The sequence below is a fragment of the Fusarium mangiferae genome (assembly GCF_900044065.1).
Source record: "Fusarium mangiferae strain MRC7560 genome assembly, contig: FMAN_scaffold008, whole genome shotgun sequence".
Lineage (NCBI taxonomy): Eukaryota > Fungi > Ascomycota > Sordariomycetes > Hypocreales > Nectriaceae > Fusarium > Fusarium mangiferae.
In genome coordinates this window covers 1227054-1245117 of record NW_024573928.1, presented here as the reverse complement: position 1 = coordinate 1245117, position 18064 = coordinate 1227054, and the positions used below count along the sequence as shown (strand labels likewise).

General features: G+C 50.5%; 5 protein-coding genes across 5 annotated transcripts; 4 read left to right on the top strand and 1 right to left on the bottom strand.

Annotated features, from left to right (window-relative positions):
• Positions 1–1519: 1519 nt before the first annotated feature.
• On the top strand, positions 1520–3993 carry FMAN_11362 (uncharacterized protein; the record flags this gene model as incomplete). Its single annotated transcript, XM_041834165.1, has 5 exons — positions 1520–1600; positions 1654–1788; positions 1837–2141; positions 2194–3486; positions 3633–3993. 5 exons carry the CDS (start codon positions 1520–1522, stop codon positions 3991–3993), a joined length of 2175 nt encoding a protein of 724 aa, XP_041684456.1.
• Positions 3994–8039: 4046 nt separating this feature from the next.
• Positions 8040–9890, top strand: FMAN_11361 (uncharacterized protein; the record flags this gene model as incomplete). Its single annotated transcript, XM_041834164.1, has 1 exon — positions 8040–9890. The coding sequence occupies one exon, from the start codon at positions 8040–8042 to the stop codon at positions 9888–9890; it is 1851 nt and encodes a 616-aa protein (XP_041684455.1).
• A 1713-nt stretch (positions 9891–11603) lies between these two features.
• On the top strand, positions 11604–12221 carry FMAN_11360 (uncharacterized protein; the record flags this gene model as incomplete). Its single annotated transcript, XM_041834162.1, has 1 exon — positions 11604–12221. One exon carries the CDS (start codon positions 11604–11606, stop codon positions 12219–12221), a length of 618 nt encoding a protein of 205 aa, XP_041684454.1.
• Positions 12222–12611: 390 nt separating this feature from the next.
• On the bottom strand, positions 12612–14345 carry FMAN_11359 (uncharacterized protein; the record flags this gene model as incomplete). The annotated part of the gene is made up of 3 exons (XM_041834161.1): positions 12612–13686; positions 13736–13867; positions 13930–14345. The coding sequence occupies 3 exons, from the start codon at positions 14343–14345 to the stop codon at positions 12612–12614; spliced, it is 1623 nt and encodes a 540-aa protein (XP_041684453.1).
• A 975-nt stretch (positions 14346–15320) lies between these two features.
• FMAN_11358 (uncharacterized protein) lies at positions 15321–17684 on the top strand (the record flags this gene model as incomplete). The annotated part of the gene is made up of 2 exons (XM_041834160.1): positions 15321–15614; positions 15687–17684. The coding sequence occupies 2 exons, from the start codon at positions 15321–15323 to the stop codon at positions 17682–17684; spliced, it is 2292 nt and encodes a 763-aa protein (XP_041684452.1).
• Between the last annotated feature and the right edge of the window lie 380 nt (positions 17685–18064).

Sequence of the window (18064 nt, the reverse complement as noted above, 5' to 3'; positions counted from 1 at the left end):
CCTTGCGCTTCTGGGATATTTCGATCTGCCCTACAGCCAACGGCAGTTGTCGATTTCCATCTGAGACCATCTGTATCTGACACTCGGCCGCAACTCTCTTTTTCTCTGTATCACCATCTCCCCTGATAAGAATTACGGCCTGAAGATTTCGGATCTGGCTTCAGCGCAAACTTGAGTCTAACATGAGAGATGCCCTTGAAATTCGCTTCGCCTCGCTTCAGCTCGACACGCAGACGAGGCAGCTTTGGGGTAACAGGTGTTACATGTCTGTTACCGGCTTGTTTGATAGGGCAAAAGCACTATCCAGTCATTAGCTCCACGCATCAGATGCTGTTTCTTTTAACGTCCCAGTTGAATCTGAAAAATATTTCTCAAACACGTCTGATGATACAGTATCATCAATTAATTACTTATTTGGATTTCTCCTTGATTTATGGATGTTAACTTAGTTCATGCCCACACTCAAGTCCCAAGCAACACGTTTGACGGTTTGACCTTCAACTTGGCAGACAAACCCTTGCCTATCCTTGAAACCTCGAATATTTATAAGGTCTCAACCCAGGCCTTTTTCGTAATGTCAATGTGACGGGCAAAAGTTTGTCTCAAATGCTGGACATCGCCGCTCTTACAATGGAACCGCGACGAAGCTTCAATCTGGACTTTGAAGCACGACTTCATACTCCTGTGGGACAACCCTTCCTGGTCTCCTTTACTTATTCAGCTTATCAGCCCGCGGGCTCGGATCTGCCTCATCAGCTGTTTTGCAAATGAAAAATTTTCACTCATGTCGTCAGCTAGAGTCAGCCTCGTCAAGGCCATATCAGCGTCTTTCAAGCGATAGATCAAATTCAGTTGCACGACTTGCACCTCGATTCCTGCTTCCCAAGGTCCCTTGACCATATCGAGCGGGATGCATGGTTACACAAGCCGTATCCATTTGATAATGAATAGTTCGCCCGTCCGCTACAGATGTCTCTGCGATCCGCTCCGCTCCTCCTCTTCCGTGACGTCCCCCACACTGTTCCTGTTTCTACATGCACTCTCAGAAGCAGGCAGTGCTCGAGAACCAATCATGACAAGCAATGCTTACCCCAGACGCCCGTTGTTGAAAGGTTTTCACATCTTACTTCGGAGACCCTGGTCCTGGGGATGTTTCCTGTCTTCTCTTTGGCCGATCCGGGTTTATCTATCGTATGCGTCTGCCTTGCCAGCAATCAACTCATTTTGAGCGAGGCACCCGCAGCCACGTCGATGGAAGTGAAGCCAACCGGGCGCTATTCAGCCCATATGCGAACATGATCGACATCAGAACGAGGGAGCCAACTGCAGAATGGGGAAAAATTTTTCACTGTGTTTGAGTGGTTGTGAGATATGGGGTGATGGTTTTTCGTGTACTTGCCAGGCTCTCTTGATCTATATATCAGACGTCGATTCCGTGCGCCCTCAACCGACATTGTAATACATCGACATCTCTCAAACTCAATGGTCCCAGGCATACCCCTATTCCGTGCACTTCAAAATGACAGACTTTCAAGGACTCGGGGCCAAGTTTGATGGCTTCCAGAGCTCGACAAGTGGTAGCTCATCAAGTCCATTTGTAGTGAGTGTTACTCCTGTGATACACTCAAGGCTGTCTCTGATTTCGAGAAGCAGGCCTCTGATACATCTTCACATACGTCGATATCTCTCGCTTCCAACGGCTGTTTGCCACCTCTTTCTACTCATGATACAACAAAATCGCAGCATCATATGAACAACTTCCAGCAATTTGTCGACGATCTTCAATCGGTACTTCCATATGTATTACGTGCTCATATGATCACTAACAGTCTTTAGGCCGCCAAGCGAGCGTTTCCCAACTCTGCGTATTCTCGTTACACCGAGGTTCAAGTACTCCTGATAAGATGGGAAGAAGACGAACTCGAGGTTGAATGGGAACTCAACGAGCTGCAAAGGGTCTTCCACAATTTATACGGCTTCACGACAGACAAGTTTCTCATCCCAACCCAGAATTCTCATCGCAAGCTCAATCACAAAGTTCTGGGCTTTGTGGAAGAACATGAAAATGAAGATACCCTTCTTATCGTCTACTACGGCGGGCATGGGATCATCAACAAAGCCAGGCAGTCAACCTGGTCTTGGTACGAATAGTGTTCTCCCTATCTGACTCAAGCTGACTCGGTGTCTCAATAGTAAGGGTGACAAAAGCTACGCGACTGTAGAGTGGTCTGCTATCCAGACTCTTTTCGAGATGGTCAAATGCGATGTCCTTCTTCTCCTCGACTGCTGTGCTGGTGCAAGTGCTGCTCCTCTGACTGAAAGACCGACAAACATCAAAGAGACCATCGCTGCCTGTGGATTCGAGACGTGGACACCTCGTCCAGGCGCGCAGTCATTTACCCATACACTGATCGAAGTCTTGAAGGAGTGGGCTTCGCAGCTCCCTTTCTCGGCCGCGATGCTACATAGCGAGATACTAACTCGGCTCAAACACGCTCAGCCTGATCGGTCTTCACAAGGAAGGCTGATCGAGTCGAGGAAGACGCCTGCTTACATTCTCTCAACATCTGATCCACATACTGCTTCCATCACCTTGGGCAGACTGTTTGAAGAAGAGTCTAGCTCGGTGTCGTCATCTCGTGCAATACCCGAGTCGGATCTCAGGAGTCTCTCGGAGAGAGTGCTGGCAGATAGTTATATCTCGGCTGAAGACCGTATCCAGGCATTGTTAGCTGTAGGTGCAAAAGGACAACGAGCGGCCCCGCATGTTCTTCTCGCAATTGCACTGGAAGAAGAACAAGCTTTTGATGCAGCGAGTTGCGCTCGATGGCTCAAGCAGTTTCCACTCTTAGCAACTCACGTAAGTGTGGAGTCTGTCTACCGCAGTTATTCAACCCTGGTCCTACTTTCTGTGCCAGTCGTTCTTTGGGATTTACTACCAGAACATCCGGCGACTCAGTTTGTGGGTTACGTCAAGTCCCGTAACCTCTTGTCGGTAGATATGGCAAAAGACGGAGCGGCTACGCCAATTCCCATTACCAGACAAGTGGCGGGGGATAAAACTGGCGACTCGTTTGATTGCGTTTCTCCGCTAAGATCAGTATCAGGCCTCAGTAGCTTAGATTCTGGATACGATTCCTGCCTCTCACGACCCGCAAGCTTAGGTGTGGCATTGAGGCAGAATCGACTACCCATGGATGGAACAATGGGGTCCCTGGCTAGCCAAGCACTAGCGAGCAAGAGAAGAAACAAGTTGTCATCAACCGAGCTTCTGGGACCAGACCGGCCAACTTCTATACCAGTCAACACACATTTCAATCCCAAACAGGGGTCGACTTTGAAGAGTCGCAGATCAAAACGTCTGGTCGTGTCAGTTGGCGAAGCAGAGCTGGACAACGACAAAATCGGCCACACTTGTGTTCTCTGGTATGGATATGATGTTCAACAAAGCCAGTCCACCAAGAGAACAACACCAAAACCAATTTGGTAAGTAAAATGTTAAATCGACCATGTTCGGTGGATGTGGCTCTCCAACTATGTGTTGTCATTACTGCTGGCGCACGTTGGAAATCTACACCACGACACATACATTTAGTTTGTTTCAAGAGACGTAGTCGCTAAGATTGGTCTAGGAACGAGGACTTTCGGTTTGAAGCACATGACTCGCCAATGTACTACCATTTGAGGGTTTCTGTGTGGGGAGCGCAGATGCTTGAGCTCATTGGCGAGTTACATGTTGATCTCTGTGAGCTTGTGTTAAGAGGACAGTTACCAGAGCTCGGAACATGGCAGAATTTGAGTTGCAACGGTGCAGCGGCTGGGAGAATTCGAATAAAGCTGGCATACATGGATGCAAGCGAGTACGAGGAACAGCAAACCACGGCAACCAAGGTTTCGGCAGCGAAACGACAACAACAGCGGCAGAAGTTGGAACGACAACAGAGCGATGACGGGCAGGCTCGGGTTCACCAGATGGACTTCCAGGTTTGGTAAAGGAGAATTGGCCTCGGTATCAGGAGAAGCCAGGGAACAGCGAGTCGGATCGGTTTGCTTTAAATCCGTTAAGCTTTTGACGAGGGCTCTAGCAAGCATGACATGGCACTCGTCCTGCAGGTAAGTATATTACTCGTGCTAGGTACATTTGAAAGGGAGTGAAGGAAGACAGCGGGGATCATTGAAGCGATCGAATGTGACAAGAGAAACCCCTGTCTAGTGAAGGGTATTGTACTTGGTAGTCTCCCCACACGAGGTAAAATTCCAATTCCTTTCCATCTTATCAGATCGTGGCTTGCTGTCCGACTCTGACCCATCTAGCTGGGTCAGGGCTGAAGATGGCGTCTGGTTTTCCACAGTGGGACAAGTCCCAACGTCGACAAAATCTTAAGAAAAGCAATTTCGTTTCGGACAAGTTTCTTAGAGCAACGTGCTATCAAGTTTGGTCGGTGAAAGGGAATCTATCCCTGAAGGTGATGCCGTGGCTGAGGATATGGAATCAAAGGGAGGTCAACGTTGGCACAGACCAGCTCACTCAGCAGGGAAGAGGGTTGTCTGACTGTGTCCTCTGTGTGCTATACACGTGAATAACACAAGGTTTTGATATGCAGCGTCAAAGGGCCAGCGAAGCAACCCAACAACAATAGGCGGTGGGTACATTGAGCATTACCAGCAAGAGTGCATATCATGCAATTGAGCAGATGGTCAATGTGTTCTATTCTGCTCTGCTCGACAGGTTCCGAGATCGGTGGGTTTATTCGTGTACAGGACTCGTAATTAGCATGTCGCATCTCATCATCTAAAGAGATTAGATGGGATTGATAACCCCCCCCCCCCCCCCCCAATCAATCTGATAACTTTTTGGCGTGGTCAACGTTACCCGAGAGCTATGGCTCGTTGGGACGATCCGATTGGCCAGGCCAAGGCAAGCCACTTGCAAGAATGGAAAAATAAGGAAAGAGTGTCCGGAGCCGGGATGTCCTGGCAATGGAAGCCCCAAAAAGCAAGTTTTTGGGTCAGTACCTAGTTAATTTCAGTGATTTTCCTTTTAAGCTTGAGGCACGAGAAGCCGAGGAAAGTCACCGGGCCAGTAAATGTTGGTGTTGGCGCGTTCAATTGAGCTGGAGAATGGGGTAAACGAGGCATGTGACTCCCTTGGGGCCCTTTCCCAGACGCACCCCTTCTCACTACTGACACTGCCTGTGGGAAAGAGACTGGCTACACTACGCCACGACTCCCGATAGAAGAAGCCGGGGAAGAGGAATGATTTACCGCAGAAATCTCGCACTGCCGCTTGGTCACGATCTGTACGATTGTGAGGAGGCTGAGGCAGTCACAGCTCATCAATTACTATACCCTTTACCCATCTTGGAACAGGTGCATCTGCATCTACACATCGGCTCAGATTTCGGTTTCAAAGATGGGGGGGAATTGGAAACTAAACGAATCAATACTGCGGGGGTAACGAGGGGGAACGAGGGGAACTTGCTTGACAAACACCCTTCTTCAAGGAACGAATAGGTACTAAGCAATCGTGATCGACGGGCTGGACGATAACGACGGAGAATGAGATAGCGTCTACTCCGTACGGGCGCCGCCGTTATCCAAGGCGAAGGAAAAGAAAGCAGCCCAACCTTTCCTTTTCCTCGGGACGCCCCACGGAAACGCTCGGTTCGGCCGTCGGACGAGTTCCGCCAAGAGGCTTTCAAACGTTCGGCTGTGGACCGGATACTGAAGGGTGAGAGGAAGTCATTGCATTGAAGCGGCAAGTGAATAATGACCTGATTTTGCGTTTCTTTTTTCTCGGTTTGCCCATCGAGGTAAGCCTCGGTCAATAAATCGTCGCAATCGTACCTGTCTGCTGTAAATTGTATTCGGTTGTTGGGGGACACAGATGGACGGAAGCGACAGGCCACATTTGCGGGAATAGACGACATCTCTCTATTCTGGTGGCCTGACTCGAAAGCTGGAGCCCTTGAACTTATTGTTTCCGTTACATTGACGCCTGCCGTGAGTGGTCGGCTACAAGTCCCGGCCCTTGATCAGACAGAGCCTCACGGAAAATAGTGAAATCCTGACCGCTGGGTATTGGGCCTTTGTTGACTGATGAACCGAAAAGATCCGCTTGTTGAGTAGCTGGTATGATCTAACTAATTACATGAATGCGCCGTGCAGGTTCCTGAACTGTAATTTCCGGCTCTGTATAATCTGATCATCGGGTGTGCGCGTAGCACGTCAATGCCCAACAGCAAAATAAAGATCGAAGGGAAGTTGATCTCTCACTGTGAGAGGAGAGCTGTGTGCAGCGAGTTGTGGTGTCGGCCAAGCCGATTCATCAGTGTTGCTGTATGCAGGCCATCTTACCCTGAACCAAAGTTTGAAATTTTCTAGATTTTCTATCTTTCTAGCAAAGGCTGTGATCGGCTCAGTGGCCAGTCTATCAGATCATGGGTAATTCTTGGTCTTTTTTCACCAATTTCCATACCTACTTCATGAGTGCTGGACATAGCAACAAGAAACAGCTGACGGTTTCCGATCAGATCTTGGGATCAGAGTGCACAACGGAAGAACTAGGTAGGGAATGCCAAGAAGAAGGTATGCACAAAATACTGCTATTTCGTTACAAATGCTTGCTGTGCCAAGACAAAGAATCGACAATCAAGTGGCTGATTGATAAAAGTGGCACCCAGTCAAACGAACCAATGAAAGAAAAATCTTGTGCAAGCCCGGCAGCTGCACAAACCGGTCACTGGATCGGCAAGCATTAGATCATAGCCCGTCATTGAAAAGAAGCAGAGGGAACTCTTTCGCCGACAATCGATACGAGATAACAAAGGCTGCATAATCGAAGCGATGAGTGCTTTAATCCGGAGAAAGGATTCCCGTGGGCATGATTGACAGGACAGGAGAAACAATATTTGGAGATACTGAACCCACGTGCATGGATTCGATTAGGTCTGGTGAGACAAGCAACAGCACTGACTGACTGATTGATTAAGCATTGATTGATAACGAAATTGCGACAAGGGAAGGGTCCTGTTTCGGAGCTCCTTTTGTTTCTTTGTTAGAATTGATTGGCCAGAACAATGCAATGGACAGCCCTCAAACCCCCTTTTTTCATCATCATCTCAAAGCAATTACTATGCATTTCTTCAATCTATCTAAATTATCCCGTGGCCTGTTGTTGTAAGGAGAGTTGCTAGGGGCCTAGACCGAGATCATTTGAATTCGGGCTTTTCGGTGGGCTGGGGAAGAGAATAAGATGCCTGTCGCTCGCTGGTGGGTGACCCGACTGCCAGGTGATTGGGTTACAAGGGATCCAATTATCGCGTGTACCTGAAAAACAAAATGTAGAGTTGATATAATTCGAAGAGTTTATGAGTAAAGATTTAGTGACGACTTTATAATACATTGCTCATCAATTGGATTGCATGCTACACTATCAAATGGATCTGGATGTCAGATAGAAGGCCCCAATACCTAAGGTAACTAATAAGGTAGCGATAGTGGACGTTCCGGACTGGCTACAGCGCAGTAGTGTAGGGCCACACCCCCCTTTGCCCGCCCGGTCTGATAGCCCCACGGTGGATCTCCCCAACCCGCATCGGGGGGCGCTTTGTGTTCTGTTCAGTTCAGTTCAGGCTCAGGTTCCCTGGATTTTTTAAAACCTCCCGCTGTCGGCCACTAGGTACCTACTATTTGAGTCTTTTGCCCCCTCCAGCTTTCCTCAGCTTCCTCCTTTCACCAGACCACCAAAGCTTCTTCATTCCAGCAGTATCTTATCGATCGATTCTGCTGCCATTAGAAGTCTACTAATCATCCAATTCACACCCTATTCGCCTCTAGACGACAGCTTTTCACTCGCACCCCTGTCGCTAGACCGTCATGCTCTTTGCGTCCTGACGTCGCTTTCAAACCAACATCATACCACACAACTCACCGCACAAACCGGCACGATTTACTCGCTGCGAAGAGCAATTCAACAACACCTACAACCGACTCTACTCAACGTTCAGCGGGTGGCTCAAACACAATTTTGGCCCATCATGACTGCTCCTGCCATTCGAATTGACGGCATCGTCAACCCCGCCGCTCGACCTCATCCCGAACTGATCATGGCTGAGGGTGCCCCTTCAATTGCGCCCTCGTTGACTTACTCAGACGATTCAGACTCACAAGAAGATGAGCCCGTCATCCCTCTCGAGCGCCGCCGTCGCGCATCTACACGTCTAATCGCCCAGAATGCCAGAGACATTCAGCGAATCACTGGTGAGACGCCAGCTGAATATATGGATCGCTGCTGTGGTGGTGCTTGCTGCATGGGTGACCGAAATAATGTCGAGTATGAGCAAGTTACTCTACCTGACAACGATGCTTTCAAGTCTCTCGGTCTAAGACTCGAAAACATCCCCGCCAACTTGACTGGCATTATCGATGTGCCTGAGCAAACTGTGTCTTTCACCTCAATTCCTCGGCCGACTTCCTCGCCATCAGACTCGGCCATCTCTCTCAGCTCCGACTCCGAGCCTTCTCCCATAGCCACTACTCCCAAGAACAACTACATCGTTCCTGGACCTGGATATGAGGGTGTTGACACCTCAATCCAACCCCCTCGCTTCGTTCAACCTCATCCTCCCCACAATGTCTACCCGGCCAGGATCCACAACACTCGTGAGCTCACCAAGCCTGGCGCCGAGAAGAGAACCTTCCACTTTGATCTCGATATTACCGACTACCCTCCTGAGGAGGTTTTTGACTTCAAAGTTGGTGGTGCCATTGGTGTCATGGCCCCCAACGATGAGATCTCGGTTGATGAGATTCTGGATGCCCTCATGATCCCACGATTCCAGCGTGATAAGCCTGTCCTCATGAAGACCACTAAGGGCCGCTGGCCTACCGTGTGGGGTGATGACAAGCCTCGCGAGCTCATTACCACACGTCGCGAGCTCCTAACCTGGACCACAGACATTCAGTCATATGCCCCAACCAAGGAGCTGCTCCGTGTCATTGCGGAGCACGCCACTGCCCCTAACGAGAAGAAGATTCTCATGTATCTCTGTTCCAACGAGGGTGCCAGCATTTTCTCCGACTTCCGTGGTGGCCCGCACGTCACTCTCTCACAGATCCTCAACGCATTCCCCAGCTCTCATCCTCCTATGGATCAGCTCCTGTCTGTCCAAGCTCAGCTCATGCCACGATTCTATTCTCTCTCCAACGATCCTACGGAGTCATACACTCTCCGAGAACATGCTCAGCGCCGCTTGATCGAGATCGCCGTCACAGTCCACGACTCTATGGATTGGCGACGTGGCTGCCGTGCTGGCGTCGGCTCTGGATTCTTTGAGCGACAGGCCCACAAGTTCATGAGAGCTCAAGCTGCCGGTGAACGCGCCCCCCAGATCTTCATTCCCATGTTCAAGGGCCTCATGGCCAACCCTCTGGCTAAGCAATTCAACTCGGATGGTCCTATGCTCCTGATTGGTGCCGGTGTTGGAATTGCTCCTTTCCGCGGCTTCGTCCAGCGTCGCCTCAAGCAGGCCAACTGTGCCAATAAGGTCTGGGTCCTGCAAGGTATCCGAGACTCGCTCGTAGATGAGATCTACAGTGGCGAGTGGGGTGTTCATGAGGAGGAAGTGAAGCGCGTTGTCCAGAGCCGAGTGGGTACCGGCAAGTATGTTCAGGAAGAGGTTATGAACCAGTCTGATCTGGTCTGGTACATCATCAACTCTCTGGATGGCCGTATCTTTGTGTGCGGAAGCAGCAAGGGCATGGGCGAAGGTGTCGAAGAGGCTCTTTGCGATGTGGCCATGGAGAAGGGCAACCTCGAGCGCGAGGAGGCCCGCAACTTCTGGAAACTCAAGAAGGAAGAGGGCAAGTACATCTCCGAGACATGGTAGATGTTCTGGCCTATGAATTTATTCCAGCGAGTAGAGTGGGAAGTTTTGGATGACGTTTGTTTTTATACTGAAGAGGAATTATCGGGATCATTGTAACAAGATAGGAAAAGTTGCAAACCGGCGCAAGCTGGATGGCCGCATGAAAGAAGGATGGCATTTTGCATTATCTGATTCGAGACAAGAGGAGCATTGGGCTGGGCATGGTAACGGCGTTATGGGAGTTTAAAGTATAAGGTGGCAGTTGGCATACTACAAAAATACCCTCGGCGGCGGTCTGGACGGGATAGGATTGACAAAGAGCTTGCTCTATCCTCGCCGAGAAATGAATTCACAAATAATAAGAAACTTGTCCTACTAGAGTTCCAGTGATGTTGTGACTTTATGATTTACCTGTCTCGAGTCTTGAGGTATACACCATTCGTCTCCCAAGGCTTTTTACAGCAGTTGCTATTTGTGCCTTGTACCTATGACCAATCAAGGATCCTCGCTCGTCACATGCAAAGTGATTAAAAGTTTCAAATCTCACCAACGGAAGACATGTCAAACATGAGCCTCCCGTTGTCAGATTTCCCTTTTCGGCATCTGGTGAGATATGATAGGGCAGACGATTTCGGCATCCAATCTAAGCGGGAGCTCCAATACATGGGTTTGTCTGCCGTACCTTATGTAGAAAGAGAAAATGGTTATGTCAGCGGATCTTTGTCCCTAGGAGCCATGCGCCCGGATGCATTATTGATCTCGCGCGCGCGTATTGCAAATCACAAGCGGTCAAGAGTTGAGGAAGTCTCCGAGTGTACTCGAGTCTCGCGATTAATCAGATGAGACAATTTTGGAACAGGATCAGTCAGTGACTGACTCGCTCGAGGTATGTTTTACAAGTGGAGGGATCGTTTCGGAGGATGCGCAGCTGGATACGGATACCTGGCAGCCTGGGTAGTATCTAGCTGATGCTTTGCTTACATGGAATTATCAAGCTGCCAGGGCTGCTCAGTGCATCTGGATGGCTGGTTACGTTTGTCAGCGGAATGGCAAGTCTCGTTCCGATTGATATATCCGGGGTTTTCCATGCACATTCACTGCTAGCTCTACGGGACATGGTGCCAGACTTACGAAGTAGATAATTCATAGCAACTGTCGCTTTAGATACAGAAAATTCAAAGTTCGGGCTTGCTAGCTAGAAGACACTGTTATTCGCAGTGATACGATTGTGACATTCATCTTGATGGTTTTTCCCCGTCGTCATCATGCCAGAAACAAAGCCCAGTTCAGTTGCGACTTCAGGGTAACTCATGACAGACGCTAACCTCATTTATCAAGTATATCCGGATGGAATCGGTCGGAAGTATTCCCAAGTCTAGCGCGCGCGAGCAGAAATTGTTGGCGGGTGGCTGACAAACTGATTAGACAGGCACAGAAACCCTTCACTGATGCAATCCCGGCACCGCATTAGTCGCATTAGTCAGTGGAGCTTGGCGATTGCGCCAAGTTGGCAGCTCTTTACGAATGGGACAATGGGACAATGGGGTCGATATGGCGGGGCCGTTACCGTTCCTTTGATACAGTGGTCGGCAACTGATTGAGGGTTTTGTTATATATATTCTAGTTGATTCCCCGTGTTGTCTGTCCATCCAGTTCATCATCAGTCTCTCAGCTCATATCATTTACACCACTTACACCTACAACACACTTACCAACTCCTACAAACCATTCACAATGGCCGCTAAACTCTCCGCCAACGCCCTCATCGAGCTGGCCAAGAACCGCCGCTCCATCTACACTCTCTCCAAGAACCTCCCCATCTCCACCCAGCGCATCACCGAGATCGTCAACCAAACCACTCTCGAGACCCCCTCATCCTTCAACTCCCAGTCCAACCGTGTCGTCGTCCTCTACGGCGCTGAGCACGACAAGCTCTGGGACATCACTGCCGACACCCTCAAGGCCATCGTCCCCGCCGAGACATGGGAGGGCACCTCTAAGCGCATCTCCGGCTTCAAGGCCGCGGCCGGAACTGTCCTCTTCTACGTCGACAACACCGCTGTCGAGGCCATGCAGACCAAGTTCGCCATCTACGCTGATCGCTTCCCTCCCTGGGCTGTTCAGTCCGCTGCCATCCAGCAGTACCTCCTCTGGACCGCTCTCGAGGCTGAGGGTCTCGGTGCCAACCTCCAGCACTACAACCCCCTGATCGATGAGAAGGTTGCTGAGACCTGGAAGATCCCCTCCACCTGGACCCTCAACGCTCAGCTTGTCTTTGGTGCCAAGACCGCTGAGGCTGCCCCCAAGGACTATGCTCCTCTCGAGGAGCGTGTCAAGGTCTTTGGCGCTTAAGATCACTTTACGAAAGCATGAGAAACGTCAACTAGAATTGGCATGAGAAACCTGCATTTTTAGCGAGTTGCAATTAGAACATGGAGCCCCGAGCTCTTGTCTTCCTTTAATAGACAGAATTACCAATCCTAACATGAGCATTTGCATTGACAATGTCCTTCTCCTCTGACCGACACTTGAACATCCATGTTGACTACTAACGCATGTGCGACCGAACCCAAATCACATGCCATGTTCTAGTGATGATTCTTTACAGCTAACGATACCAAAGTGAATTTTGAGATATTCTTCATAAAACGTGACATCATATATAGTAGTATACAATTATATATATCTTTAATTATCCAAACGCTTAACTCGCTTTTTGGCTCTGCACAGCTGTACTGTACCTTACTCAATGACCCGTCCCAGAGCTTGTCCCATCTTCACCTTCTGTCCCTTCTGTACAGCCCAATCCCAGCCGACATGCCTATTATTCTCATCTGTTTTGCCTGAAGGTGCCTCGAAAACGAGTACGATGGTGCTACCCAACTGGAAACCTCCCATTTCTTCACCGCGTCGGAGCGCATGACCCCGCAGGACAGGGCTGGCTGCTTCATACGTCGCTTCAGCAAACCCATGGTACACTTCACCCCTATGGGCAGCTTCCTCCGCTGCACGGTCTGCTGCCGTGTCAGTCAACAGACTATTGGTTCGGAGTTCCTTATCAAAGTTGATCACAATGGAGCCGACGTTGGTGGCACCGACTGGCACATAACTAAAGAAGCCCCAGCGCCAACGGCCTAAAAGAACCACGCGCTCGTTGAGTGTAAAAAGACCAGGGAGGGTTCGCTGAAGATATGGGGACACGCTATAGAGTTCTCCTGCAAAGTGGCGTCGGCGGTCGACAACCCAGTTCGTGGGAGAGTGAAAGCGGTGGTAGTCGCCGGGAGCCAAGTAGATGACTGCATAGTAAAGCGATGTAGTGTTGTCGGGAGATATGAGATCGTACCAAGGTCGCTCGCCGAGAGCGAGTTCCGCACGGACCTCAGAGACTGTACCAGGAGACGCGGGCATAGACTCGTCCTTTGCCGACGGAGCCTGTTTTCCAGTACCGGTGAGAAGATCGGGAAGAGTGTATGAAATGCCATTGACTTGAGCAAACTCCTCGTGTTGCTTAACGAGCGACTCCTCCTCTGACACGTCACCTTGGCTTGTTGCGGGAGTTGAAGTACCAGAAGCGCCAGAGATGCTTGGAGCAGGGGTATTCTTTCCAAGAAGAGCATCGATAGTGTAAGTCATACCCTTAACTTGCTCAATGTCATTGCCTTGAATCTGGCCGAACTGAAGTACTTTTCCATCCGAAGGGCAGATAAGAGTATGGGGATCCTGATCAAGTGGCCGAGCACCGGGCTTGAGCGTACGGTAGAAGAAGGATGCGAGGTTGGGATAGACGTGGAGATCGGGTTCGGCGACTTCGTCGAGGCTGCTCTTGTTAGCCAAAGGATTTTGAGTGTTGAGTTGAGGGAACAAACTTGACACCGAAAATCCAAGAATAAAGCTTGAAACCTGGGACTCGAAGATAGTAAGGAATAGTAAGTTCATTAAACCGTCCCCAAAGTCTAGAGATGGCCTTTAGGGGTAGAGTTGACATGACCTGGACTTGCCTGGGATTGACTGAGTTAGCATTGACATGGGAATAGGGGCATAAGCATTCAAGGTAACATACCAAGGGCCATCAGGTCGGATTCTGGCACGCTTCTTGGGTGCCCTAGAACCCTCCTGTCCATCTTCATTATCGAGTCTCTCCTTCTCACGGGAAGAGACCTTATAAAACTGGACGAGACCGAGGAAACCAATACCTAGACCGACAGGGATCCGGTACCATTGAATTTTGGTATTTCGCATGGCCTCGCCGAGGCGCTGGGAAAATCTTGGTCTCTTGCCCGAATTGGAGGCGAAAGTTCGAATTGAAGAGACCGAAGGCCGTGATAGGCATCGCGATCTCGTGGAGGCCAGAAACATGTGTCGCGAGGCAGATGGCGAGTAATAATTTGTCCAACGGCCGTGGGTGTAGAATGAGTTGCGGAGCATGTGACTACCGAGCTTGGAGGAGCCAGGCCCAAAACCAAGGGTTAGAGCCATAGCGGGCAGTAGAGACTGACAGCAATTGAACGCTGCCTCCTTGCCTTTTATGCAATTGCGTACAGTTGCTGGGAAGAAGAGAGGTAGGTAGTTGAAGCCTCTCAAAGAGGACTGGACCCTTGTTTTCGATGGATGTTGACGTCAAACTCAACGATGACGATGGATTGCGGCTGCTCGAGCTTGTTAGCCGCACACAGCCAAGACACACACAGCTTCTCGGACAAGCTCTCGGAAGCAAAAGACGCCGACCGCCGAGCGACGATGATGGCCTCGAAGACAAGAGTGTGGGTTGAACAGGGTTTTTTTTAGGACACTAGCCAATCAACACTAGCACTGTAACGACCTGATCTCAACAGACCGACACCGCAACAGCGGGCTGTCACTCCCCTGGCCGTTCCCCATTGTCGCAGGCTAAGGTGAGTGTGTGCCTGAGCTTACCTGAATATGGCCCCAATGGCCAAAAGGCCACCCTAACCATTGTCGTTGCCATCCATGAAGTGGTCTTCCATGTCTTGATTGTTACATAGTAATCAACCACCAACTATCAAACTTTCATTTCACCAAATCGTATTTTCACAGCGAATCACTGCAATCTTTTTTTTAATTTTTCTTAGCACATATTCGTGCTGCTCGCAGCCGTCGCATTTTGTCATCCCTTTCTGCATCGTCTGTCGTCAGACTCCCTTGGACATGCGACCCTTTTAGTGTTAGTAAGACGACACAACCGACGTCAGTTAACGAGCTGGTGCTTTCTTTCAACACGCGAGCTCTCGTACATCGACAGCCACGATTAGGAAGAGGCGAAACCCCGTCGTCGATTACCGACATATGTTCCTGAGTCACAGCTTCAACGACAACAACCCGACCTGTCCTTTATTCTTCGTCGCCATTCCTTGATCCCGATACTTCAGGCCACTTCATCCTCCCTTAGCTCACCTGCCTACTTGGGAGTGGCATGCTATCAGTTTGATTATCATGGCTTCCATGCCTTCTGCTACTCGTCCTCAAGACGATGGACCTTCCGCCGCCTCTACTGCGACGACGGACGAGCAGACTGTCAACCTACAGGTCCTCTCACCGTCCGTTGGTGTGAATCGACCACTGCTTTTCCCCAACCTTGCTGCAAATACTACGATCAAACAGCTCAAGGACAAAATTCGCCAGACTCTTCCCTTGCGGCCCGCCGACGACCATCAACGACTGATACATAGGGGACACGCACTCGTCCGCGAGGCGGATACACTAGTCGATATCTTTGGCGCTGATGCGGTACGTGACTCCTGGACGGTGATCTGTCCCAAGAGTTGCAACATGCTAACTGAAGATTTGTCTTGCCTACAGGTTCGCACTTCCGAACAGCAAACGATTCACCTTGTCCTTCGCGACATAACCGATGGCCCATCTTCAACCCCCAACGCGACCTCTGCGCCACCGTCCCTCGCTGCTCCTGCTCCTGCATCTACGCCTGCGCAAGGTCCGAGTCCAACCGCATCCGCACCACCAACGCATCCTCCACGCCCTCAGCCTCAGCAAGCCCCCGGCCAAGCTTTTGGATACCAGATGCCGCCAGGGTGGCGGAATACGATGCCGCCAACTTCAGGCCCGTTTCCTCAACCACGCATGCCATCCCCTTCGCCTTCGCACACTCCCGAGCAAGCGGCGGCTTTTCAACACCAACATCAGAACATGACACAGTGGTTGAACAGTATCCAACGAGAGGCCATGGCTAGAGCTCTGAATCAGAACCAACGAACGAGAGCTCAAATGGGAATGCGCGGCGTTGGCGACCCCAATAACCCTGGAAACACTGGTGGCAACAATAGTGGCCGAGCAAGCCCAGCTCCAGGCCATACCGTTTACCGTGAGCATGTTGGACCAAATGGGAGCACCTATCAATTCGAGACTGTGATTCGGACTATGGTACCTGGACAACAGGGTAATGGTGGTGCTAGCGGCTCAATGTCTCCCGCTGATGTACAGAATCTTTTTCGAAACGCTGATATCAACCAAGCTACGTCGGCAATGGCCAGCGCAATGCAACGAAGCGCTTCGAGCACATCTCTTCACAACCGACCTCAACATGGACTGGCGGCGCCTATGTGGCCCATTTCCCAGCCCATGACCGGCAGTGGCCGTGGAACCCCTGACTCGTTTCTTAATCGACTCAGCACCACTGCAGCTCCCGGAAGTTTACAGACCAGGCAAGGACCTGAGGTGTATATTCTCTCGTCGCCCGAGGGACCCAGAGCTTTGCTTTTAAACAATAGTAGCTCCGAAACATATATCACCCCACGGTTGCGAACTCAGACGAGTCTACCTCACCTTCGACAAGCCGCTGCTCTTAGTAGTGCCGCTCTAGATGCTCAGAGTCAACTGCGAGCGAGACACCACCACCACCACCATCATCACCCTCATCATCACCACCATCACCATCCCCGTTCCCAGATCGCGCCGCAGCCGATACCTCAGCCCCAGGCACAAGGACGTCCTCTGAACCTACAACCCCCTCAGCCTTTTCAGCAGCAAGCTCCGAACCTTGCGCCGCAGCAACAACCCGCATACCCGGCCCAAGCCCAAGGCCAAAACCAGGCGCAAGAACCGGACCCTGCGGCGATTATGGCTCCTCTGATGCATCGGGGAAATCCACCTATGGCGGCGCTTCCACCTCTCCTTATGCAGCTCTGGCCGCAAATCTGGCTACTGTTCCGGCTGGTTCTGTTTGTTTGGTTCTTCACTTCCCCCAACGCAAGCTGGTCCAGGTGGTTCACCATCATTGTGATTGCGGTGCTCATCTTTTTGCTTAGCACTGGAATATTCAACGGCGTTCCAGATCACGTTTGGCAGCCTTTGGGACGACACCTTGAGAATCTGATTCCCGCCGAGCCCAGACGTCGCCAAGCTATCGCCGGAGAAGAGGAGCGGAATCAGCAGCCTCGTCAAAACCCAGATCCTACTGAAATGGCACGGCGACTTGTAGCTCAGCACCAAGGTCCTGAGAGCTGGCTGCTATCACAAGTCAGACGCGTGGAGAGAGCCGGTCTCTTGTTTCTGGCCAGTATCGCACCGGGGGTTGCAGAAAGGCATATAGCCAATCTGGAAGCAGCTGCACGAGCGGAGAGAGAGCGTCGAGAGGCCGAGGAGAGAGAGGCCGAAGCCGCGGCAGCTGCGGCAGCTCAAAATGAAGAGAGCCATGAGAACCAGGACCAAACTGAGAATCTTGGTGAAGAGGCGACCACCAGCACTGGCACAGAGCACAATGTGGAAGCACAGGCGGAGCAAGGAGTCCAGGATGATGACCAGCAAAACGAGCCAGCCAGGGAACAGCTTATTGAATTGTAGCGTTGTCCCTTACGATGATAATTTAATTGGTTGAAATGTGTTCAAGCGAGATGCGGGATGAGTGGAAAAAGTTTAGACCAACGCTGTATATGACTAGCATTGGAACGAGGTGAAAAATATTGGAGTTGGGGGTGTTTTCTTTTCGTATGGAACCTCCTGGCTTAGTCCAGTTTTCTTCTTATTTCTTGCATTTCTTCTATCAGCGAAGAGATTTACGACAGAATAAAGCGAGCCTAGGCCTTTTTGTAATTTGGTCTCGATGACATGATAGTTTTCGAAGAGCGTTACTGATGCTGAAGGTGAGAAGGAGTGTGTGTAACAAGTTTATAGAGGCATTAACTTCAAGCTTAGTCAAGGCAAAGAACTGGATTTTTTGCTAT